This window comes from Diaphorina citri, unplaced genomic scaffold, assembly GCF_000475195.1.
Source record: "Diaphorina citri unplaced genomic scaffold, Diaci psyllid genome assembly version 1.1 scaffold136, whole genome shotgun sequence".
Taxonomy (NCBI): domain Eukaryota; kingdom Metazoa; phylum Arthropoda; class Insecta; order Hemiptera; family Psyllidae; genus Diaphorina; species Diaphorina citri.
In genome coordinates this window covers 175,503-201,242 of record NW_007377573.1, presented here as the reverse complement: position 1 = coordinate 201,242, position 25,740 = coordinate 175,503, and the positions used below count along the sequence as shown (strand labels likewise).

Below are 25,740 nucleotides of genomic sequence, written 5' to 3'. Positions count from 1 at the left end.
TAGACTGCTGAGGTAAAGGGACTTTTCAGTCTCATTCTGACAGGATAAACAAGATATATTATATTCTATTCTATATGAGTAATTGTTGGGTTCAGGCCAGCGTTCCCTAGAAAACTTCACCCTTTGCATTTCACAGCATCTCATTATTATTAAATTCATCTTTAGAGAATATTGCGATATGTGAAGTGTAAAGTAAAGTTTCAATCAGGAACGCAGCCCCAGGCTATTGTAACGTAGTGTAGATAGGTAGGTAGTTGTGAATTGTATGAATTCTCTTCTTGCATCAACCAGTAATGTTTAGATTTGGCTGCATTTCCTCTGTCCGCTCTGCTTTTAGCCGCTCCTCCCATTTAGTCACTTTTGTATTTCCTCAGTATTAATCTTTTGTAGATGATATATTAGCTCTTCTAAGTTTTCTTTCTTCTCGCATGTGTTCTAGGTCATTTTTCCTATTATTTCTATTATAGATATATTGTGGTATTTTTTTTTAGACCTTTAGTAAGTTCTTAGTTATGTTCATAAATTATTTAATTACAGTATAGATAGGTATACAAATATGAACACAGATGACGTATAATGTCGTGTTATTATATGGGGTATACGATACAGGGATATTAATTAATTATTTATCTATAACTGCAAATATTATTATTATTTGTTTTTATTTCTATTATTTATGTATTTTAATGAGGTTGCCGTTGCCGACAGTTGTTTATTTTTTAAAAATTACTTTGCTTGATGCAGAACTGGTTGTTTTTCCCAACATCGCTGGATACGCCAATTGGGATCAAGGAAATATGTAAACAAAGATCGGTAACGAAGACTTCTTTCTTATTTTATATTTATTATTTTCTCTTTTTGTTTCATCATTCTATTTTGATTGACTTGATTGTTTATTTCGCTTTCCAGTTGAAGCTATGAAGGGTGTGATCCGTGGAGGAACGACTTTTTGATCTCCATTAGCCATAACAATAATAACTACACTAATGTGAAAGTTAACAATTCAATCCCATAACTACCAGAGATCTCAGAATGTTAAATAAGTCCAGTAACATTTTGTTTTTAAATAATAATAACAACAATAATCTTGAATAAAAGTAAAGTGCAGGCTTTGAAATATTTTGTGGCATCCAAAAAATAACACCGAGTCTTGAACTATTGTTTTTGAAATCATTAAGCTCTACCTACTTGGGAGTTTTTCAATAATTAATCAGAATTGGGATTCGACTTTTGTTTGGATTTGAAGAACATTTTTTGCGATAACCTTTGTGAGATTTTTCGATCTAAAACATAAAAGGAAGAAAGGTAATAAACGAGACCTTGTGTAGACTGCTGAGGTAAAGGGACTTTTCAGTCTCATTCTGACAGGATAAACAAGATATATTAAGCCATGCAAGCGAAAGCACATCTGTTAGATTTGTTATTGGTTATTGCTCTGCTCAGATATCATAGTTAGTTACCTATGTTTATTCAACAAATGTACCTACACATGCCAGTTAACATAAAGCAATATTTTGCATTGATAATGTATAATTTTAATTTGTTAAATCAAGGGATAATATACATTATATACGTATGTATAGGTGAAGTAGATAGGTGCTCTTTTGTGAACTGATGTCCGGGGCCATTCTCAGAGATTAAACTATGATTAACTTTTAATCTTGGATTAAGCAATCTGATTGGTTGTTATTATTTTTTTCCAGACTGTTTATTGAAGATTAAAAGTTCGACTTAATCTGTGTATGTGTGTGTGTGGCCTCGGAATGTTTATGTCAGAACAGGCTTTGAAATATTTTGTGGCATCCAAAAAATAACACCGAGTCTTGAACTATTGTTTTTGAAATCATTAAGCTCTACCTACTTGGGAGTTTTTCAATAATTAATCAGAATTGGGATTCGACTTTTGTTTGGATTTGAAGAACATTTTTTGCGATAACCTTTGTGAGATTTTTCGATCTAAAACATAAAAGGAAGAAAGGTTTTCTGTGATTAATAAGTTCTTAACTAATGGAAATCAGGGTTTGTCATTTGCCTTCCTGAAAGAATAAGTGAGTACATTCAAAGAATTTGTGATTTTGCAGAGTGAGGAAAATAACCAAGATTGTGGTTTTGAGTATCGTGTATGTTTGCAATGGTGTCTACTAAACTACTTTGAGTGATTCCTTTTGCTAGCCCATGATCATATTAACCAACAACCAATTTGTGTTGATATAAGTTAATTGGTTGTTGGTTAATATGATCATGGGCTAGCAAAAGGAATCACTCAAAGTAGTTTAGTAGACAACATTGCAAACATATACACGATACTCAAAACCACAATCTTGGTTATTTTCCTCACTCTGCAAAATCACAAATTCTTTGGATATTGTAAATGTTACAACAGAACACCCAAATAAGCACCATTCAATAGGATAAGGAAAGTTGTGTGATGTTCACACCAGATTTTTTTTTTTCTTTTTTTAACTAAGCAAGGTCTACTGTTCTAAACATTTGTTATACATACTATGTTATTAAACCCATAAAATAAACGAGACCTTTTGTAGACTGCTGAGGTAAAGGGACTTTTCAGTCTCATTCTGACAGGATAAACAAGATATATTCTATTCTATTTTGCTCTTGTTTGTTTCATCAGGATCATCATCACGAGGGTTACTGCGGACATCTCCCTGGCCAAACGTTCTCTCATGAGTAACCCTTCCAAGCGAGCTATCATGGAGCGCTCCAATTCGAGATCTTCGGTTCTAACGGAGGTGCAGACTGAGATTGAGCGCGTCTATGAGCTTGCTAGTACTTTACAGGTGAGATTTTATCAAAGAACGGAAGGAATTTGCAAGAGTTTTATTCCAAATAATCTCTGGCTCCTAGATATACATATAGATAAAGTGGACTTTACAGGTGAGAAAGAAAAGGACATAACTTTGTCAACTGATAAAACGGAAGGAATTCGGAAGATATTTCTTTTATATCATCATTGGTTCCCGGATATTAAGTGGAACTAGATATTTTTTTTGACCAATATGGAGGAGAAAACCTGTCCTTCTTTGATTTCCTGACTAATTTAACAGTCCTAACTCCATTATCTTCATATTGTAAATTTAAACTCTAATTCACGCATCATCGTCATATTGCAAACTCTAATTTCTAATCTTCATATTATTGTAAACTCTAATTCCTCTGTCCAAAAAGCTTTTTTTCCCGTCAAGTGTGTTAAGACATTCCTTAAACAACAATGGTAACCTCCAAGTTCCTCTCTGGTATTCTAACTCCAACTTCCTAACTCCATTATCTTCATATTGTAAATTTAAACTCTAATTCACGCATCATCGTCATATTGCAAACTCTAATTTCTAATCTTCATATTGTAAACTCTAATTCCTCTCACATATTTAGCACCTATCTACTTCACCTATACATACGTATATAATGTATATTATCCCTTGATTTAACAAATTAAAATTATACATTATCCATGCAAAATATTGCTTTATGTTAACTGGCATGTGTAGGTACATTCCTTGAATAAACATAGGTAACTAACTATGATATCTGAGCAGAGCAATAACCAATAACAAATCTAACAGATGTGCTTTCGCTTGCATGGTTGCTTTTTTTTTATGTATTCTGGTTCCTGTGCCTTCTTGTAGGTATATTATCCCTTGATTTAACAAATTAAAATTATACATTATCAATGCAAAATATTGCTTTATGTTAACTGGCATGTGTAGGTACATTCGTTGAACGAACATAGGTAACTAACTGTGATGTCTGAGCAGAGCAATAACCAATAACAAATCTAACAGATGTGCTTTCGCTTGCATGGTTGCTTTTTTTTATGTATTCTGGTTCCTGTGCCTTCTTGTACAGAGGTAAAAAATACGGGGGAATATTTTGGTGTAAGGCCGTAACGCTGCGGACTTATTAAGTTTGATTCAAAAGATGATCTCCACATTGATTATCATGTTGGATGTTGAGATTATTTTTTTCTTACTTCCCCTCAATTGACTTTCGTCTTTACTATTGCAGATGTAACCAGATTTTGATTAAACCCCCTAGGGATACCTACTTGATTAAACGAATGAAAGGTTTATTTAGTAGTCTGTTGAATAAACATAGGTAACTAACTATGATATCTGAGCAGAGCAATAACCAATAACAAATCTAACAGATGTGCTTTCGCTTGCATGGCTACTTTTTTTTTTATGTATTCTGGTTCCTGTGCCTTCTTGTACAGAGGTAAAAAATACGGGGGAATCTTTTGGTGGAAGGCCGTAACGCTGCGGACTTATCAAGTTTGATTCAAAAGATGATCTCCACATTGATTATCATGTTGGATGTTGAGATTATTTTTTTCTTACTTCCCCTCAATTAACTTTCGTCTTTACTATTGCAGATACCTATAACCAGATTTTGATTAAACCCCCTAGGGATACCTACTTGATTAAACGAATGAAAGGTTTATTTAGTAGTTGATTTTTCTCTAGCTTAAAATAACTGATTAAAGTAATAATTTGTACCTACTTACCTTGGAGAACATTGTAGATTGACCCCTACCCTTAGCCTAGACTCTTAGAGTACCTAGTCAGCTGATTTCTCAATTTCCGATACCCATAATCCAACATATTAAACGTTTACTTATCACTTATCATTTATCCGTGATGGGTCAAGTTAACCTGTTAAACAATCGCTTATAGAGTGGCTTCTCACAAACAAGATTAGAGAAATATCTACAGTTTGCACTTCCTTTCTCCTGTCACTCTCTTAATTATTTATACCTAACCCCCCCCCCTCCTGATTTATTACATGGCCCCCAGTCCTCAGTTGTGAATTGATGACACTTAAATGGATCTTCATGGCACTCATGGAATTTTTCTAGACCTTTCCCCACTTTTGCAGGTATGAATCATCAGGGCGGTATGCACCCGCGTGGCAGGTCACGCATGGAGCGAGATCGCTCGACAGATTTCGACGACAGTTTCAACATGTACCGAGGCGGCGCCAGTGGGGCCCCTCCCCCTATGCAGCACGACCCCTATATGCCTTCCTCTTCCTCCTCCCAATATTTGTACGGGCCCTCAAGCCATCGCACGACGCTCCCTGAACGTCATGCAGGTCACGCATGGAGCGAGATCGCTCGACAGATTTCGACGACAGTTTCAACATGTACCGAGGCGGCGCCAGTGGGGCCCCTCCCCCAATGCAGCACGACCCCTATATGCCTTCCTCTTCCTCCTCCCAATATCTGTACGGGCCCTCAAGCCATCGCACGACACTCCCTGAACGTCACCAGCGGAGGGAGCACCCCGACGAGTACCAAACTAGAGACGAGTATAACTCCTCGAGAAGAAATGTGCACACGGTGCAATAACATCAGTTCTAAGCACGTCGCTTCCTCCCGCCCTCTTTTAACCTTTAACTTTTTGTGACTTTTTTCCTCCTTTAAGTTGGTCCAATGACCAATTACAATAAATAATGTGTTGGAAAATGTACTTTTTGCCTCCTCTATTCTAAAGAAGCTAAAAACTGTCTAATAGTAACAATAACAAAATAAATTTAATATATTTTTGTGACTTTTTTCCTCCTTTAAGTTGGTCCAATGACCAATTACAATAAATAATGTGTTGGAAAATGTACTTTTTGCCTCCTCTAACGAAGTAGAATACTTCGATAAAGAAGCTAAAAACTGTTTAATAGTAACAATAACAAAATAAATTTAATAAAAAAATAGAAAGTGAAAAATAGGGAAGAGTCTTTTTAGTCTCGAGAGCTTAGACCGGGTAGAGAAATGTATGCCACATCGCATATCTAAATAGTTTTCCGGCATTCATATAATCCAATACATTTGAAAGGATGGCATGAATGAAATCCTGGATGACATGGATTTCAATGGTAGGTATGTATGGGTATGGGTAATTTAATACTATGCCTATGAAATAAAATAAGTTGGGTTTTACATGGATGATAAATATTCACCTACCTACCTGTATTATTATTGTTGTAATTGGGCATCTAACTTCATTTCTAGGGAAACGACGTGCATAACATCAATTTAATTTATTATTATTTTTATAAGTTTTTAATGCCCACCCCAAAATATGTAGGTATGATTAAATTCCATTTCTTATGGAACTTATTTAATTTTCATTTTTGTTAAAACATGTTTATTTTGATCCTTAAACCCATGTTTCAATACCTATTATTTTCATATTAAATTATTATAACCTATTACCTTTGCTATATTTTGGAGTTTTTAGCCTCTCTGAGTTCTAGGTATTTGGACCTGATAGACACAAAATAAGTTTCGAAAGTTCGTTTCGTTTCTCCATACATTACTTATATGTAAATATCCATTTATACCTATCAACTTTTTAATTAATTTTACAACAAAAATCGCAAAAAGAATTGATTATCTGGTTCTCTTTTCCCCAGCATTGGTATTTTTTTATTTAGTTAATTGAATTCTTGTAATTAATGTGTAATATAATATCTAATATTATTATTAATTAAAATTTTCATTTAAAAAGAGGTGACTGATTTCAGATCAGTGAAAAAATTGCTACTTTACAAAGTTCTTTTGCTTTTGGCTTTAAATTTCTTTTTTACAATTTTGTGTACAATTATTCTTAAAGATAGAAAATCCATATTTTTCGTGTTGATTACCAGATTAAATACAGGGCGAATTAAATATTTGAAATGAAGTAAAAGTAAAATTAAAATGAGTTTTTGTTGAAATGAAGTATAGAACTAAAATAATCATGACAGGTGTCTAGCTCTTTCGAAATAGAAAATTTCTTTGAACGTCACTTTCCAGTCAATAGGTATAATACTAGTGGTTCTGTGAACTGTAGACCTCACTCAGATTCTTTTGCCTAAGCTGAGACTTTGCCTAAATGGGTGACCCTACGTAATACACATGTGTACATCAAAACAGAAATAAAAGTAAAAGTATCTAAGAGGTGACACAGTTCTTTTTTTTTTTAGAATACCTATAAACCTGTAAATCACTCTGAAGAATCAAATCGAAGAAGGGTTGATTTTGAACCTTTTTTTTTTTTAAACGATAGATTTACCAAGAATTGGGGTTATTTTTGTAGATAGAACAGAAAAGTGTACAATGTTCAAAAGTTGGACCAAAATTGGACCTGGGACACCAAATTTCAAGGATCGACGTGTCTTGATTCAAGGAACTCAAAATTTCAAAGTTCATCAAAATCGGACCAGGCAATCGCGAATTATGGCGGAACAAATAAACACACACACAAATAAACATCTAAACCAAATGCAAAATGGTCGAGTTAAAACGTAGATCTTCACTTCGTTCGGTCAAAGAATTATACGAGTATGTTGTAGGTAATTAAACATTTTTCAAAGGATAGTTGCCATAGGAAATCACCAGCCACACAAGCGCGACAAAAGAAGAGATTTCAAAAGCATTACAACCGAAGTTCTACAAAAAAGGAATATCTAGTAATTTTATTATAAAGTTAAGGTGGCCCCAACACAGCCCCTTTGTATGTAAATTTAACTTAGGAGCTGTGAATCTTAAATTTTGTTATTGATTGTTGTTGAGTCTTTCTAGGTAATGCAAACTTCTCTACTTTCTTATTAAATTATTTATATTTTTTAATATAATATGTAGATAATAATGTAGGTATGTGAAAACTGCCATGTTACGTTTGTTTTGGGAAGTTTCATACAGAGAACACTTTCTTCCAAGTCGGGTTCACTTACCTCAATAGGTACGGTCATACGTAATAATGTAAATTGACCATTCAAAACTAAAACATACAGAGAACACTTTCTTCCAAGTCGGGTTCACTTACCTCAATAGGTACGGTCATACGTAATAATGTAAATTGACCATTCAAAACTTCCATGGTATTTATGTGTTTTTGTTTTTTATATCATAATGTAACAAAGCTACAAAAAGTAGACATTATGATATTAGGTATTTAGTGTCTCCAACTACCTATATTATTTCTAATATTTAGTCCACAAATCACTACTTTATAGTTCATAGATGTAACTGATTTTTGAATTTTAGGATAGAACAAAATTATGTGAGTAGTCTGTGTAACCTATGAAAGTGAATATATCATATACCTACTGCGCACTATTCTATCCAACTATTCTGAATTAATATTATCCGAAGATTCTGAATTAATATTACCTATTTGAAGATTCTGAATCAACACCTGCATAAAAGTCTACATGGTGTGCAAATATTGTTGCACACCTCGGTTTGAGTGGTTTCAGAAATATGTTATAAGTTATAATTACTGTCTAAAAACACAAAATCCTATAATGTTACGTACTTTATCAATTGCTTCATTTTAGTTGTCTATTCTATCCAACTATTCTGAATTAATATTATCCGAAGATTCTGAATTAATATTACCTATTTGAAGATTCTGAATTAACACCTGCATAAAAGTCTACACGGTGTGCAAATATTGTTGCACACATCGGTTTGAGTGGTTTCAGAAATATGTTATAAGTTATAATTATTGTCTAAAAACACAAAATCCTATAATGTTACGTACTTTATCAATTGCTTCATTTTAGTTGGAGGTACCTAAAAGGTACAGTTAATCGTACCTACTTGGTCAACCTTTACCAATTCTGGGTTTTCATGACAAGGGGTAAATTATTTTGTCATAAGGATAGGAGGTTTTGTATGTGTTTTTTGACAGCTAGAGTAGTTTTCCAGGAATCCAAGCATTAGTGGGACTTGGTACTTATCTTATGAATCTAGACTGGGACACTTGCTAAAAACATGAAATAATACCTACAATGTTTGTTCACATTATATAGAAATAATGAAAAAAATCTATGAAGCCGAAAAGGAAACCCATTAGGAACTTTGGAAACTTTAGAAGATATGAATAAATACAGGAAAGTGGCAGATTAATTACCCAACAGATCAACACAATTGACTCCACTGAATTGACCGTTTTTCATTAGCTTAGGTACACCTTATTATGCAAATGTGGAGCACAACCATGGACATAAAATTTATTATTTATTATTACCTTATCGGGTACCTACTCTAGTTTATAGATTATCTATGTACCTAGAAACTAGAATTCTGCACGTGTCAGAAGTAAAAGAAGGAGGAGAAGAAGAAGAAACGATAAGTTGAAGTAGTAACCTGTATGCATTTGAACCGTAAAAACTAATGCTATTAAAGTTAATGTCAATATTACAAGATGCAAACAAGATTTCACACGGATCATTCATAAGATCGTGATATAAGTGACCTACCTTCCTAGCGGTTTGAACAAACCTGTTGCCAGTCCAGCACCAACTTGGCAAACCCGGGGGAGAATTGCCAGATGTGATTTCCATTGAGTCCCTTCATGTCGACGACCATGATGCAACCCGCAATTTGAGTTCTGGGCTCAACCATGGCAGCTTCGAGTATCATTTGCAGACATTTGTAAATCTCTGTGAGGGACACCTCCTTGGTGTTCCATTTGTCTGAAACCAATAGGCAGATGTTTTGCAGTCTAGATATCTTGTATAGATCCTTTAGTTTCCAGGTAATAAACAAAAAATAATAATAAATAAAAATAAAAAAATCTGGTGTGAACATCACACGACTTTCTATTACATTTGAGTATCGAACCCGTAACTTCTCAACTCTAAGTCAGAGAGTGCTAAAAGTAGCACCATTCGATTCCGCGTGAAAAAACACATGGGATAGACTATTCACGTGCTCATTTAGTAACGGTTCACGAATAAAAGGGAAATTTGTCGACACAGGGAAGTATCGAACCCGCAACTTCTCAACCGTAAGTCAAACAGTACTAAAAGTAGCACCATTCGATTCGGCGTGAAAAATCACATTGATTAGAATATTCACATCCAAATGACCAAATGTTTTCGATGTCTCTTACCGTGTATACGAAATAAGGGTTAAGCAACAATGACTTTGGTTAACATCAGGATGGGTGACTATCCGATTTTTACCAAATTGGTACAGTCGCGTCCTTGGACCGTACCGGGATAGCATACCAAATTTCATCTAAAGATGAAGTAAGAGATCGTTTTGTTGAAATAATTTACCTTCGCTACGTGATGTGTTGAAAAAAACAATAGATACTCGTGGTATAGATCAAAACATTCTAAAGCATTTAAACAAACTTGCAATCACGAAACTGTTGGCTACTGTGCTTTACATACATAAGTTCTTGATGGTAAAATTATTGTTACTGTGTTGTGGGATTAGATAGGTTAGTCAGTTATTGATCTTTTCTTTTTTTCTGAAAACCTGATGTTTTTTTTCTGAGTGTAGGTTAGTCAGTTATTGATCTTTTCATTTTTTTATTCTGAAAACTTGATGTTTTTAATGTAAATAATAAGGACGGGATAATAAATTGATTATGTTTATTATTGCATAACGTTCACTTGTGGAGAACTTTATCGAAATTCCGATCTCAATTGTTGGCAATGTAACAAATGCAGAAATATGTGTATCGTTTATGGTGCACTGCCCTTATTATGCAAATGTGGAGCACAACCATGGACATAAAATTTATTATTTATTATTACCTTATCGGGTACCTACTCTAGTTTATAGATTATCTATGTACCTAGAAACTAGAATTCTGCACGTGTCAGAAGTAAAAGAAGGAGGAGAAGAAGAAGAAACGATAAGTTGAAGTAGTAACCTGTAAACCGTAAAAACTAATGCTATTAAAGTTAATGTCAATATTACAAGATGCAAACAAGATTTCACACGGATCATTCATAAGATCGTGATATAAGTGACCTACCTTCCTAGCGGTTTGAACAAACCTGTTGCCAGTCCAGCACCAACTTGGCAAACCCGGGGGAGAATTGCCAGATGTGATTTCCATTGAGTCCCTTCATGTCAACGACCATGATGCAACCCGCAATTTGAGTTCTGGGCTCAACCATGGCAGCTTCGAGTATCATTTGCAGACATTTGTAAATCTCTGTGAGGGACACCTCCTTGGTGTTCCATTTGTCTGAAACCAACAGGCAGATGTTTTGCAGTCTAGATATCTTGTATAGATCCTTTAGTTTCCAGGTAATAAACAAAAAAAAATAATAATAAATAAATTGTGTTGGATTAACTGTTGGTACTTATTTGATAAATAATCATTTTTGAGGAGGAAACGTCTCGTAGTTTTTTTTTTTGTCCTGGACGATCTGGTTTGCGTATTTGGTGAAGGACCAAACTAATATGAGGTATTAGCTCGAACGATAGATCTTCACAAAATTACCAATTCGTGTGCCAACAAAATGCTCTAAAGATTCTTTTTAGTTTGGTGGGATTTCTACCTCCAGATTCTGCTTTGGAGATTTATATTACCTACAGTTTCTTCTCTAGGGGATTGGAGATCATTACCTCCAGTTTCCGCTATGAGCACTCTCCGGCCATGTTGATCCCTGTAGGGTATCACAGTGAACATGTTGCTCACGAATACATTCCTTTCCTCGCTGGGTAGAAGATTGGCGCAGTATTGGGGATACTTGGTCTTGAATTTGAACAGACTCCTCATCTGAAAACCAAGTCGGGGACGTTGACCATCAAGGAAGGAAAAAGAAAGGATTCTTAAATGCCGAAAAAAGAAAGGACTCCAAAACGAAGTAGGAGAATAATTATTGAGTCTGAGGTTGGTAAAGAATACTCGTACCAGCACAAAATAGTATCTTGTGGTCAAATAAGCTGTAGCTGATGGAAATGCCAGTAGTGTATACACATTGACATGAAGGCATTAAAAATTTAAAAGAGTTACCTATGGTTGTTCTCACATGCTGAAAAAAGAAATTAGGTAGGTACTCCAAAAGAGGAGGAGAATTATTTAGCCCGTTTTTCCGCCCTCAATGAGATTAAAGAGTCAAGAGGCAGTACTCCTGCTTTGTAGATAAAACACACTCTTACCCTGCCAAAGGCGCTATCAGGGTAGAATTTGCAGGAGCGAAGAAATGCCATCAGGTAAATCTCGTCATCCAAGGGAATGTAGAAATTTTCCTCCTCTGAAAATTTAAAATGAAGTGTAATAAGTAGCTTTGTAATAAGTTAATAAGACTTGCGGTACCTAGTATAAGTAAATATAAAGGTAGGTACGGCATACATTTACGATTTCAAGTAGGTCTAGGTATATGTGAATAGCTCTGGGATAGTCTGGTCTGGAAGTCTATAAGTAACAAGACAGCTTCATTTCCCGATTTTGAAAATTTGGACCGATTGCAATACTTTCATTACTAGTATAGCTCCGCCTATACTGTAGTAATAGAAAGTAAAAAGTGTGTTGGATTAACTGTAGGTACCTATTTGATAAATAATCATTTTTGAGGAGGAAACATCTCGTAGTTTTTTTTTTTTTTTTTGTCCTGGACGATCTGGCACTTATCAAAGGTTTGCGTATTTGGTGAAGGACCAAACTAATATGAGGTATTAGCTTGAACGATAGATCTTCACAAAATTACCAGTTCGTGTGCCAACAAAATGCTCTAAAGATTCTTTTCAGTTTGGTGAGATTTCTACCTCCAGATTCTGCTTTGGAGATTTATATTACCTACAGTTTCTTCTCTAGGGGATTGGAGATCATTACCTCCAGTTTCCGCTATGAGCACTCTCCGGCCATGTTGATCCCTGTAGGGTATCACAGTGAACATGTTGCTCACAAATACATTCCGTTCCTCGCTGGGTAGAAGATTGGCGCAGTATTGGGGATACTTGGTCTTGAATTTGAACAGACTCCTCATCTGAAAACCAAGTCGGGGACGTTGACCATCAAGGAAGAAAAAAGAAAGGATTCTTAAATGCCGAAAAAAGAAAGGACTCCAAAACGAAGTAGGAGAATAATAATTATTGAGTCTGAGGTTGGTAAAGAATACTCGTACCAGCACAAAATAGTATCTTGTGGTCAAATAAGCTGTAGCTGATGGAAATGCCAGTAGTGTATACACACTTACACAGTGACATGAAGGCATTAAAAATTTAAAAGAGTTACCTATGGTTGTTCTCACATGCTGAAAAAAGAAATTAGATAGGTACTCCAAAAGAGGAGGAGACTTATTTAGCCCGTTTTTCCGCCCTCAATGAGATTGAAGAGTCAAGAGACAGTACTCCTGCTTTGTAGATAAAACACACTCTTACCCTGCCAAAGGCGCTATCAGGGTAGAATTTGCAGGAGCGAAGAAATGCCATCAGGTAAATCTCGTCATCCAAGGGAATGTAGAAATTTTCCTCCTCTGAAAATTTAAAATGAAGTGTAATAAGTAGCTTTGTAATAAGTTAATAAGACTTGCGGTACCTAGTATAAGTAAATATAAAGGTAGGTACGGCATACATTTACGATTTCAAGTAGGTCTAGGTATATGTGAATAGCTCTGGGATAGTCTGGTCTGGAAATCTATAAGTAACAAGACAGCTCTATTTTATTACGATGATAAAAGTCAGTGAACGACTCTGACCTACGCTAAGATCGTAAAACTGCCCGGTTTGTCCACTATTCTCCTTTGCATGCAAGCTATAAATTATTTCTTAACCGTCAGTTTTGTTGATAAACTGATTAATAAAGCTATGAGCTTTAATTAAGATAAACATTTCATAAGCATTTCCCTGTTGGAGCAATCAATGAAATTGCCATAGCAAAAGAAACCCCAATCTATGTCAGTGGAACAGCCACCTGAAGCACAAAGAATTTGAAAATACCTATAACAAGATGTTTCGAAAGATCCAATACAAAATGTTGGAATGGAATGAGTTATGAGATGAGACGGGTTTTGTTGTGATAGGGAATGGTCTGCAAGTATAGTCAGTGTGAGTGACATGGGTAACTAGATTATTCCTACCTTACTTCTTGTCTTGTATGGAATAGATGTGAAGGCGTCTCATCTCAATTCAGCCAAAAAATACTGCTAGCATTTTTTCTGAGAAAGACAGCTTTATTTTATTACGATGATAAAAGTCAGTGAACGACTCTGACCTACGCTAAGATCGTAAAACTGCCCGGTTTGTCCACTACCTATTCTCCTTTACATGCAAGATATAAATTATTTCTTAACCGTCAGTTTTGTTGATAAACTGATTAATGTCCACCAAAGCTATGAACTTTAATTAAGATAAACATTTCATAAACATTTCCCTGTTGGAGCAATCAATGAAATTGCCATAGCAAAAGAAACCCCAATCTATGTCAGTGGAACAGCCACCTGAAGCACAAAGAATTTGAAAATATAACAAGATGTTTCGAAAGATCCAATACAAAATGTTGGAATGGAATGAGATGAGACGGGTTTTGTTGTGATAGGGAATGGTCTGCAAGTATAGTCAGTGTGAGTGACATGGGTAACTAGATTCTTCCTACCTTACTTCTTGTCTTGTATGGAATAGATGTGAAGGCGTCTCATCTCAATTCAGGCAAAAAATACTGCTAGCATTTTTTCTGAGTGCAATCTTTCGCAAGGTCGTGAGGGTTACACTTGATTTCAACAAGTGAATGCAGTAGGTACCGAGTTATTTGTTTGATTTCAGCGAGTCAAAATTTATCTTAGGATGTCAGACCGAAATTTGAAATAAATAAATACGCTGTTCTAACTTCCAACTGAATATTCAATAGGTATCCAAAGTCCATAGGTTGATCATGATTTATGATTAATATTTTAATGCGATATTATTTGAGAATTAACATTAAATAATTGATAGCATAACAATAATACATAATAAAAATTGTCTGTGCTATGTTGTAGGTATTCGTGTACTTCATCAAGCACCTAAGATAAGTTGGACAGCATTAAGCAGCAAAAAACCATCCATAAGCGAAATTGCCTCACGGATCGTTCTTTTCTGCTTTAATGCTGCCCAGTTGTATTTCAAAGATAACAAGTGGTCGTGTCAATGTCTATCTCCTTTGTCACCCATCTTGACCTGACTAGCACCGGTTTTGCCGACTACTGCCCAATGGTCATACTGGTTGACCAGTGGTTGGTGCTACTTCTGTCAACACTGTCCCAGATACGGGACCATGGCAAGTTGCTCAATGTTGGGTAGGTCAAGAGTTCCATACATGAGCTCAGTAAGACCATGTGTGTGAAACGAGTTTGTTGGACCATTAGATCCATAACTGAATGCACCAGTATTGCAGTTTTTGTTTCGTTTTATAAAGATTGGATTTCATCTTCTGGCATTGGATGTGTGTTTTTTTTTTTTTGGCAGAACAAAATTGCAATATGTATTTGTATACCTCAATCAAATGTAAATTCAGAATGATTCCTATTAGAATTTCAGGAGTGTAGGTACCTACATTCACCCATCCAATAATTAAACATTAGGGGACTTTATAAGTTGCTCAATGTTGGGTAGGTCAAGAGTTCCATACATGAGCTCAGTAAGACCATGTGTGTGAAACGAGTTTGTTGGACCATTAGATTCATAAGTGAATGCTTTCATCTTCTGGCCTTAGTGTGTGTGTGTGTGTTTTTTTTTTTTTTTTCGCAGACCAAAATTGCAATATGTATTTGTATACCTCAATCAAAAGTAAATTCAGAATGATTCCTAGAATTTCAGGAGTGTAGGTACCTACATTCACCCATCCAAAAATTAAACATTAGGGGACTTAATCAATAAACCGTGTAGCTATTCATTTTGGTATCTAATGTTTGACAAAAATAGCTACCTAACCTAAATAATTACATAGGTAATAAGGTAACAACTATTGATTAAATACTTTCTTATATGTATTACATATTAGGTTGAGTTGATAAAATTCCGGAGTTTGCTACTTGTAATTTGTAGGACGTAGGTACCACCTAACCTACACTAGATAATAATACTGTATAGGTACCTACGTAAAATACAAAGATATGTGCAGAATTTTTTAAGCGTATCGTCATAAAATAGGAACCTACATAATATCCATACTCATAGTTAGAATAGTTACATTAATTTTACCTACCAATCTCATTCAAGCTGAATAAACGACAGAAGTTAAGCAAACTCGTAAGCCACAGACCAGAAACCATCAAATTTATAATCATAAAACATGAAATTAGATGAAATATAAACTAGGTATGGACTATTGCTAATTACTGTATAAATAAAGTAGGTACCTACATAAAGTATGAAATTATAAGACCTCAGGATTATGAAAGTCAATGTTTGGCACTAAAAATCATCATAGGTAATTAATTAATTATCTAATTATTGTTAGATTTACGAAGTCTGTGTGTGTACCGATGCATAAATTTGCGTAATACAAGTAATACGTATACTACTTATATTTTTATACAAATTGGTAAGATAGCTAAGAGTCTACAATAATAATCTATACCTACCTACATAGAGTCAGCCTATTTAGCTTGGCGGGTAGCGCGTTTGGCCGTGGGTTCGATTCCCGCCCGGGGCGAACTTACCTAAATAAGGTTCGTTCTCGGAGCAGCTGGCTTTCCCTATCCTGTCGTCCTCCTCTCTCTTCGATTTCGGGACGATTATGTGATCTCCACATTGATTATCATGTTGGATGTTGAGATTATTTTTTTCTTACTTCCCCTCAATTAACTTTCGTCTTTACTATTGCAGATGTAACCAGATTTTGATTAAACCCCCTAGGGATACCTACTTGACTAAACGAATGAAAGGTTTATTTAGTAGTTACGAAACTCAAAATTGGGTTTCATCATTATTCAGTTTCACGTTTTATGTACATACTTCTTTGCAGCCACTACAAAAAAACGACATCCTCATTATCAGAATTCATCACGAAACTGATTGAAAACAGTTTCTCCTGAGTGCTTGTACACATGTAAAGCGTTTCTCCTGTGTGCATCGCGCAATATTGAATTATGTTTTTCTTAGGTAGTACGAAACTCAAAATTGGGTTTCATCATTATTCAGTTTCACGTTTTATGTACATACTTCTTTGCAGCCACTACAAAAAAACGACATCCTTATCATCAGAATTCATCACGAAACTGATTGAAAACAGTTTCTCCTGAGTGCTTGTACACATGTGAAGCGTTTCTCCAGTATGCATCGCCCAATATTGAATATGTTTTTCTTAGGTAGTAAAAAAAGAAAGAAATCATACCTAATTTCCTTTTGTGAAAATCTTTACGTAACTATACCTAGTAGTCAGTTTTGTTTTTGGTTTTCACGTGAGTAATTTAGAAATTTTACTCCTTCAGATTCCCTTTTGCAATAGTTTCGAAGAAAAGGAAAAAAAAAAAATCACGTACAAACTAATTTTACCTTGACTGTATTAGGTATTTACTAGTAATATATAATTTATAAGTAGAGAAAACAAACACCTTTTTAAAGTGAACCGTTTTTATTGCCTACTGACTTCAGGTGTAAGGGAAAATTTCTTATCTCTAAAAGAAAAGTTTCGTAAACATTTATACCCACGTACGTGAGGTCGTGAGGTCTTAGAATTATGTTAATAAAGAGTAGAACTCCTTTCCCAAGTAAACTGCAGAATTACCACTGATCTTGTTTTCGAAGTGGGATAATATTAAACTTAAGGTGTCCTTGGTTGATACTGACCCAAGTAAACTGCAGAATTACCACTGATCTTGTTTTCGAAGTGGGATAATATTAAACTTAAGGTGTCCTTGGTTGATGCTGAAAAAAGTCATATAGAAAATTTGAAAAACTCAAGTGAAATCAATAATGATAATTAATTGTTTTTCGGTTTTATTTCATAAGTAGCTTTGAATCCTTCTTTTGTTTCACAATGAGTCTTATCTACTAAATCTTTGCATTTCAATTTCCTCAAAAATCATACATAGTTCATAATTTGCATTGTAATAATTTTGCCTAGGTCAATATAATTTATCTTATCGTATTTTCCTATCGGAGATACCACAATTCTTACCTACCTATCTAGAATATTTCATTATTCCTTTTTTAAAAGAAAGAGAGAAAAAACTGTACATATTCTTTCGGAGTAAATGCTTGCATTAAATTAATTCTAATTTAATGTTTACAAAAATATTGAATTTCATTTGACTTTTTTTAAAAAAAGAAAATAAAGTAAGTAAAAACCCCCTTTATCTAAACGTTCATTTGTAATTTAAAAAATAAATAAAAAACACTTTTATTTTGTAAAAAATGATCATTCCTTATTATACTTTATTACCAACCTATGTAGGTACAACATCTATTTAATTTGCCTCGTTATCTGCCACAAAGAAATACGCCCAAAAAATCTTTCGGGCATATTCTTTCGCTCTTCTCCAAGGCCAAAACCAAAAGAGGATCTCTCCTCCATTTAGTATAAATTCATGAGAATCAGCAACTCTGGAACCCCTTCTCTGCTGTTAGATGCCTCAAGCTTTAGGCTACAAAGCCATAAGACTTTTAAAGTCAGCTCCCACGGCGTAGTTGTCACTGCGCTCGCCTTGCACGCGGGAGACCCGGGTTCGATTCCCGGCGGGGAATCGAACCCGGGTTTCCCGCGTGCAAGTGATTGATTCCCTGACTGGTTGTTGCGGGGCCCACTCAGCCTCGTGAGGAAACACAAAGGTTGGAAATAATAACACAAAAAAACAGCAATTACATTAAAAAAAAAAAAAAAAAAAAATAAAACTTTTAAAGCGAAACCAGTTCTGAATTGTCAGGTGCTGCTGCCATTTCGTCATTGTTATTGACGACCAGTTTGACTTTTGTCGTCTTCGGTTCTTTCGAGATGTAGCCATATTTTGCCTTTTCTGAAAAAAAAAAGATAATAATTTTATCAGTCCAAACGAAAGTCTATTTAATTGATTGACTAAATTTTTCTATCGACATACACACAGAAATGTTATTGCTTGGATGGACTGATCTGACTTTCTTTCGTCTTCAGTTTGTTTTCAAAAAGGCAAAATAAAGTCCTTAAATCCCTATTAAAAGCACGAAAAATTATGATACATGCAATAACAAATCACTTACTGCGAAATTCGTTATCGTATTGACACACCAACTTCCAAAGTGCCTGTCCATTATTGAGCGATGTGGTGCAAGTTCCGCCATATTTGGTCGGCACACACTTGGAATCGATATATTTGAGTAGACCCTCTGTGTTGGGACCGTGGAAGAACATCTGCGACAAAAATTAAAATTGGATTTAGGACAATGGTACCAAAAGCGGCGTTGGCAATGTTCAAATCTATTTTCTTTCGAGTGTAATTTCGTTTTTCCTTTTAATTGAACGCCTGTCCATTATTGAGCGATGTGGTGCAAGTTCCGCCATATTTGGTCGGCACACACTTGGAATCGATATATTTGAGTAGACCCTCTGTGTTGGGACCGTGGAAGAACATCTGCGACAAAAATTAAAATTGGATTTAGGACAATGGTACCAAAAGCGGCGTTAACAATGTTCAAATCTATTTTCTTTCGAGTGTAATTTCGTTTTTCCTTTTAATTGAATGTTTCCCGAAATTGAAAATTTCCAAATAAAACACCGTTCTAAGTCAAAAAAGACCCAACACAATTCATCCTTCCCAAATTACTTTAGTATTTTCATACCTTTTTACTCATAATATTTTGCCTGTCTACATATGTAGGTATGTATTTTCCAGATTTTTCACTTACCCTGGTTCTCATTTTCTCTCTCAGAAACGGCCTGAACAATTGGAACAGCATATTGAAGATGTAGGGTTGATTGACAACATGGATAGCTTTCAGTCTTACTGGTAAACAGTCCTGGAAAACGTACGAGATCAAAGTTGAGTGGTAAACTAGTTCAGCATGGTCATAAAATGTATTTAGGACGAAGTCAGTCCATTCCAAGGTCGACGGTATTTTTCAGACTGGTTTTCAAGATTGAAGACGAAGTTAAAATAAATAGTTTGAAATGACTATTAGAGGATACCCTACCTAACAAATACTTTCATAGATGGCAATAGAACATAATATAAAGATGAAGTAAGAGATCGTTTTGTTAAAATAATTTACCTTCGCTACGTGATGTGTTGAAAAAAACAATAGATACTCGTGGTATAGATCAAAACATTCTAAAGCATTTAAACAAACTTGCAATCACGAAACTGTTGGCTACTGTGCTTTACATACATAAGTTCTTGATGGTAAAATTATTGTTACTGTGTTGTGGGATTAGATAGGTTAGTCAGTTATTGATCTTTTCTTTTTTTCTGAAAACCTGATGTTTTTTTTCTGAGTGTAGGTTAGTCAGTTATTGATCTTTTCATTTTTTTATTCTGAAAACTTGATGTTTTTAATGTAAATAATAAGGACGGGATAATAAATTGATTATGTTTATTATTGCATAACGTTCACTTGTGGAGAACTTTATCGAAATTCCGATCTCAATTGTTGGCAATGTAACAAATGCAGAAATATGTGTATCGTTTATGGTGCACTGCCCTTATTATGCGTTATGTTTTTTTTTTTTTTTTTTTTTTTTTTTCTGAAAACTTGATGTTTTTTTCTGAGTGTAGGCTAGTCAGTTATTGATCTTTTCATTCTGAAAACTTGATGTTTTTAATGTAAATAATAAGGGATAATAAATTGATCATGTTTATTATTGCATAACGTTCACTTGTGGAGAACTTTATCGATCTCAATTGTTGCCAATGTAACAAACGCAGAAATATGTGTATCGTTTATGGTGCACTGCCCTTATTATGCAAATGTGGAACACAACCTAAATGGACATAAAATTTATTATTTTATTATTAAGTACCTTATCGGGTACCTACTCTAGTTTATAGATTCTCTATGTACCTAGAAACTAGAATTCTGCACGTGTTAGAAGAAAAAGAAGGAGGAGAAGAAGAAACGATAAGTTGAAGTAGTAACCTGTATGCAATCTTTCGTAAGGTCGTGAGGGTTACACTTGATTTCAACAAGTGAATGCAGTAGGTACCGAGTTATTTGTTTGATTTCAGCGAGCCAAAATTTATCTTAGGATGTCAGACCGAAATTTGAAATAAATAATTACGCTGTTCTAATTTCCAACTGAATATTCAATAGGTATCCAAAGTCCATAGGTTGATCATGATTTATGATTAATATTTTAATGCGATATTATTTGAGAACATTAAATAATTGATAGCATAACAATAATACACAATACAAATTGTCTATGCTATGTTGTAGGTATTCGTGTATACCTCATCAAGCACCTAAGATAAGTTGGACAGCATTAAGAGTAAAAAACTATCCATAAGCGAAATTGCCTTACGGATCGTTCTTTTCTGCTTAATGCATACATTTACGATTTCAAGTAGGTCTAGGTATATGTGAATAGCTCTGGGATAGTCTGGTCTGGAAATCTATAAGTAACAAGACAGCTTTATTTTATTACGATGATAACAGTCAGTGAACGACTCTGACCTACGCTAAGATCGTAAAACTGCCCGGTTTGTCCACTATTCTCCTTTACATGCAAGCTATAAATTATTTCATAACCGTCAGTTTTGTTGATAAACTGATTAATGTCCACCAAAGCTATGAGCTTTAATTAAAGAGCTTTCTCACAACTTTGTGGGTATCACAGTATTACAAGTCTTTCATTTACTCAATCATCATATTTATTATCGCTCCTCTCTTGTAATGCCGCCACTGGTCGCTACTCGATTAAAGTAGCTACTCAATTGTCCTCACGAGGCTGAGTGCACCCCGAACTCTTATGAGCTTTAATTAAGATAAACATTTCATAAACATTTCCCTGTTGGAGCAATCAATGAAATTGCCATAGCAAAAGAAACCCCAATCTGTGTCAGTGGAACAGCCACCTGAAGCACAAAGAATTTGAAAATATAACAAGACGTTTCGAAAGATCCAATACAAAATGTTGGAATGGAATGAGATGAGACGGGTTTTGTTGTGATAAGGAATGGTCTGCAGGTATAGTCAGTGTGAGTGACATAGGTAAGTTTTCTTTCTACCTTACTTGTCTTGTATGGAATCGATGTGGAGGCGTCTCATCTCAATTCAGGCAAAAAATACTGCTAGCATTTTTTCTGGTAAATTTACAATCTGTAGTGTCCTTTTTCAGAAGTAAATACACTGTCCTATTTCAGACAAAATTCGTAAATTTACAATCTATAGATAGGGAAAAAAACCTCGGCCCCGCCGGGAATCGAACCCGGACCTCCTGCGTGCAAGCCTAGTGTGATACCCACTCGGCCACGGAGGTTGCAACCTAACCTAAATAATTACATAGGTAATAAGGTAACAACTATTGATTAAATACTTTCTTATATGTATTACATACTAGGTCGAGTAGATAAAATTCCGGAGTTTGCTACTTGTAATTTGTAGGACGTAGATACCACCTCACCTACACTAGATAATAATACTGCATACCTACGTAAAATACAAAGTTATGTGCAGAATTTTTTGAGCGTATCGTCATAAAATAGGAACCTACATAATATCCATACTCATAGTTGGAATAGTTATATTAATTTTACCTACCAATCTCATTCAAGCTGAATAAACGACAGAAGTTAAGCAAACTCGTAAGCCACAGACCAGAAACCATCAAATTTATAATCATAAAACATGAAACTAGATGAAATATAAACTAGGTATGGACTATTGCTAATTACTATATAAATAAAGTAGGTACCTACATAAAGTATGAAATTATAAGACCTCAGGATCATGAAAGTCAATGTTTGGCACTAAAAATCATCATAGGTAATTATCTAATTATTGTTAGATTTACGAAGTCTGTGTGTGTACCGATGCATAAATTTGCGCAATACATACTACTTATATTTGTATACAAATTGGTAAGATAGCTACAAGTCTACAATAATAATCTACCTACCTACATAGAGTCAGCCTATTTAGCTTGGCGGATAGTGCGTTTGGCCGCTACATAAAGTATGAAATTATAAGACCTCAGGATCATGAAAGTCAATGTTTGGCACTAAAAATCATCATAGGTAATTATCTAATTATTATTGTTAGATTTATGAAGTCTGTGTGTGTACCGATGCATAAATTTGCGTAATACATATAGGTACCTACTACTTATATTTTTATACAAATTGGTAAGATAGCTACAAGTCTACAATAATAATCTACCTAGGTACCTACCTACATAGAATCAGCCTATTTAGCTTGGCGGGTAGCGCGTTTGGCCGTGGGTTCGATTCCTGCCCGGGGCGAACTTACCTAAATAAGGTTCGTTTTTTTTTTTTTTTTTTTTTCGCAGACCAAAATTGCAATATGAATTTGTATACCTCAATCAAATGTAAATTCAGAATGATTCCTAGAATTTCAGGAGTGTAGGTATACCTACCTACATTCACCCATCTAAAAATTAAACATTAGGGGACTTTATCAATAAATATACCGTGTAGCTATTCATTTTGGTATCTAATGTTTTTATTATTATTATTATTATTTGTAAATAATATAAATACCTACCTATAAAATAAAATACCTACCTTCCTAAGGTCCTACAAAAAATGGAAATGACTTACGTCGAATGAGCTGCTTCAATTGTTCCAAACCATTGCGAATGTTTTCCTCCGATTCTCTGAGCTCAGTTCTAGCCACTTCTTGTAGGTAGGGCTCGATGGTGTCCTCTTGTTCAAATCTAAGCTCGAATGAGTGCATCTTGAATAAACTGAGCCGGGAATACCTACCTATAAAATAAAATACTTTCCTAAGTTCCTACAAAAAATGGAAATGACTTACGTCGAATGAGCTGCTTCAATTGTTCCAAACCATTGCGGATGTTTTCCTCCGATTCTCTGAGCTCAGTTCTAGCCACTTCTTGTAGGTAGGGTTCGATGGTGTCCTCTTGTTCAAATCTAAGCTCGAATGAGTGCATCTTGAATAAACTGAGCCGAAAATTGGATAGACTAAACCGGGAACTGGATATACTGATTCGGAAATCGAAGGGGAACTTAGGGAAGAAACTTGCGGAAAAAATACAAACCTAGTTTTTTTTAGAATTTCGGATAAAAAGAGATCACTTTTCTATAAGAGACAGTAAACACCGTACTCCTTTTTTGCAGATAAATAAAATTTAATGTTAAATCTATTTATCGCATAATATAAAAATAGCTAAAAAAGAAGAAAAAAATAATGTTTTTGATAACGAAGTGGAAAAAATATTTTTTTTTTTTTTTTTTTTTTTTACAATGTCGGATAAAAAGAGTTCACTTTTCTATATGAGACAGTAAACACCGTACTCCTTTTTTGCAGATATATAAAATTTAATGTTAAATCTATTTATCGCATAATATAAAAATAGCTAAAAAAGAAGAAAAAAATATTTTTTTTGATAACGAAGTGAACTGTTTCAAGAAACCAAGCACTAGGATGGTGGTAAGTACTGATAAATAATGATTTAACAAAATATCTGTTCTTCCAATCGGAATAAGTTTGGTTTAAGACTGTCACACTGCGGTACACTGGGTAAGTGCTACCCCCTACCCTACTGCCATGGGAGTTTAGTCGGAATAACCAGTGTCAGTAACTTTGTAGAGAGTCATAATTTGGACCGAATCCAATACTTCGTCAATAAATTGTAGGTTGTACCTATTAGGTTCCATATAATAGAATATATGGAATATCTGATATACTTTTATTAATGCAATAGAAATTAAAAGCTCACAAAAATAATATTAACTTTTTTTATAAAATTAAATAGGTAGGTAACAATTTTATTTATTACATTTTTTTTTTTCTTATCAAATGAGCATAGTTTACGAAGATTCTTCATCAGACGTAGGTAAATAGGTAAAAAAATCTGGTGTGAACATCACACAATACTTTCATTACTAGTATAGCTCGCTATACTGTAGTAATAGAAAGTAAAAATCTGGTGTGAACATCACACGACTTTCTATTACATTTGCAGAATACGTAGGTGTTTGAAAAGAAAAAAAAATGTAATAAAAGGGAAATTTGTTGACACAGGGGAGTATCGAACCCGCAACTTCTCAACTGTAAGTCGGACAGTTCTAAAAGTTTCACCATTCGATTCGGCGTGAAAAATCACATGGGATCAACTATTCACTTGCTTATTTCGTAACGGTTCACAAATAAAAGAGAATTTTGTTGACACAGGGGAGTATCGAACCCGCAACTTCTCAACCGTAAGTCATACAGTACTAAAAGTAGCACCATTCGATTCGGGGTGAAAAATCACATTGATTAGAATATTCACATCTGAATGACCAAATGTTTTCGATGTCTCTTACCGTTTTTACGAAATAAGGGTTAAGCAACAATGACTTTGGTTAATATCAGGATGGGTGACTATCCGATTTTTGCCAAATTGTTACAGTCGCGTCCTTGGACCATATCGGGATAGCATACCAAATTTCATCGCTTTACGACAAACGGTTCTTGAGATATTTTGTTCCCAACCTTTTCAACATTTCCCCCGAAATGAGGGTTAAGTAACAATTACTTTGGTTAATATCTGGATGGGTGATTGTCCGATTTTTACCAAATTGTTACAGTCGCGTCCTTGGACCATGCCGGGATAGCATACCAAATTTCATCGCTTTACGACAAACGGTTCTTGAGATATTTTGTTCCCAACCTTTTCAACATTTCCCCCGAAATGAGGGTTAAGTAACAATTACTTTGGTTGATATCTGGATGGGTGACTATCCGATTTTTACCAAATTGTTACAGTCGCGTCCTTGGACCATGCCGGGATAGCATACCAAATTTCATTTCTCTACGATAAACCGTTCTTGAGATATTTTGTTCACAACTATTTACTTTTTCCCATTTAAACCTGTAGTACGTACGTACGTTACGTACAGACCATGGGCTAAAAA

General features: G+C 34.8%; 3 protein-coding genes and 1 long non-coding RNA gene across 5 annotated transcripts in view; 2 read left to right on the top strand and 2 right to left on the bottom strand.

The window, feature by feature from the left end:
* The window catches only part of LOC103504864 (voltage-dependent L-type calcium channel subunit beta-3), a 37,966-nt gene extending 32,408 nt beyond the window's left edge, over positions 1–5,558 (top strand). Inside the window, exons 9-10 of the mRNA XM_026820307.1 lie at positions 4,894–4,930; positions 5,110–5,558. Of these exons, the coding sequence (XP_026676108.1) occupies positions 4,894–4,930; positions 5,110–5,365 (293 nt within the window). The 3' untranslated portion in view covers positions 5,366–5,558. The remainder of the gene's footprint in view (positions 1–4,893; positions 4,931–5,109) is intronic.
* Positions 5,559–10,653: 5,095 nt separating this feature from the next.
* LOC103504863 (retinaldehyde-binding protein 1-like) lies at positions 10,654–23,929 on the bottom strand. Of its 2 annotated transcripts, none has more exons than XM_008469164.3 (4): positions 23,636–23,929; positions 13,133–13,227; positions 12,585–12,738; positions 10,654–10,991 (listed from the first exon to the last, which is right to left on the bottom strand). In XM_008469164.3, the coding sequence occupies exons 1-4, from the start codon at positions 23,769–23,771 to the stop codon at positions 10,780–10,782; spliced, it is 597 nt and encodes a 198-aa protein (XP_008467386.1). In that variant the 5' UTR covers positions 23,772–23,929; the 3' UTR covers positions 10,654–10,779. The 2 variants fall into 2 exon arrangements, with proteins under 2 accessions (XP_008467386.1, XP_026676110.1); XM_026820309.1 differs by lacking the exon at positions 23,636–23,929 and adding an exon at positions 23,419–23,561.
* Positions 16,843–18,023, top strand: LOC113465636. The gene is made up of 2 exons (XR_003390278.1): positions 16,843–17,497; positions 17,581–18,023. It is a non-coding gene; the product is annotated as an uncharacterized LOC113465636 (long non-coding RNA).
* Positions 18,563–19,852, bottom strand: LOC113465635. The gene is made up of 4 exons (XM_026820310.1): positions 19,550–19,852; positions 19,168–19,275; positions 18,905–18,947; positions 18,563–18,684 (listed from the first exon to the last, which is right to left on the bottom strand). Exons 1-4 carry the CDS (start codon positions 19,598–19,600, stop codon positions 18,566–18,568), a joined length of 321 nt encoding a protein of 106 aa, XP_026676111.1. The 5' UTR covers positions 19,601–19,852; the 3' UTR covers positions 18,563–18,565.
* Positions 23,930–25,740: the final 1,811 nt, after the last annotated feature.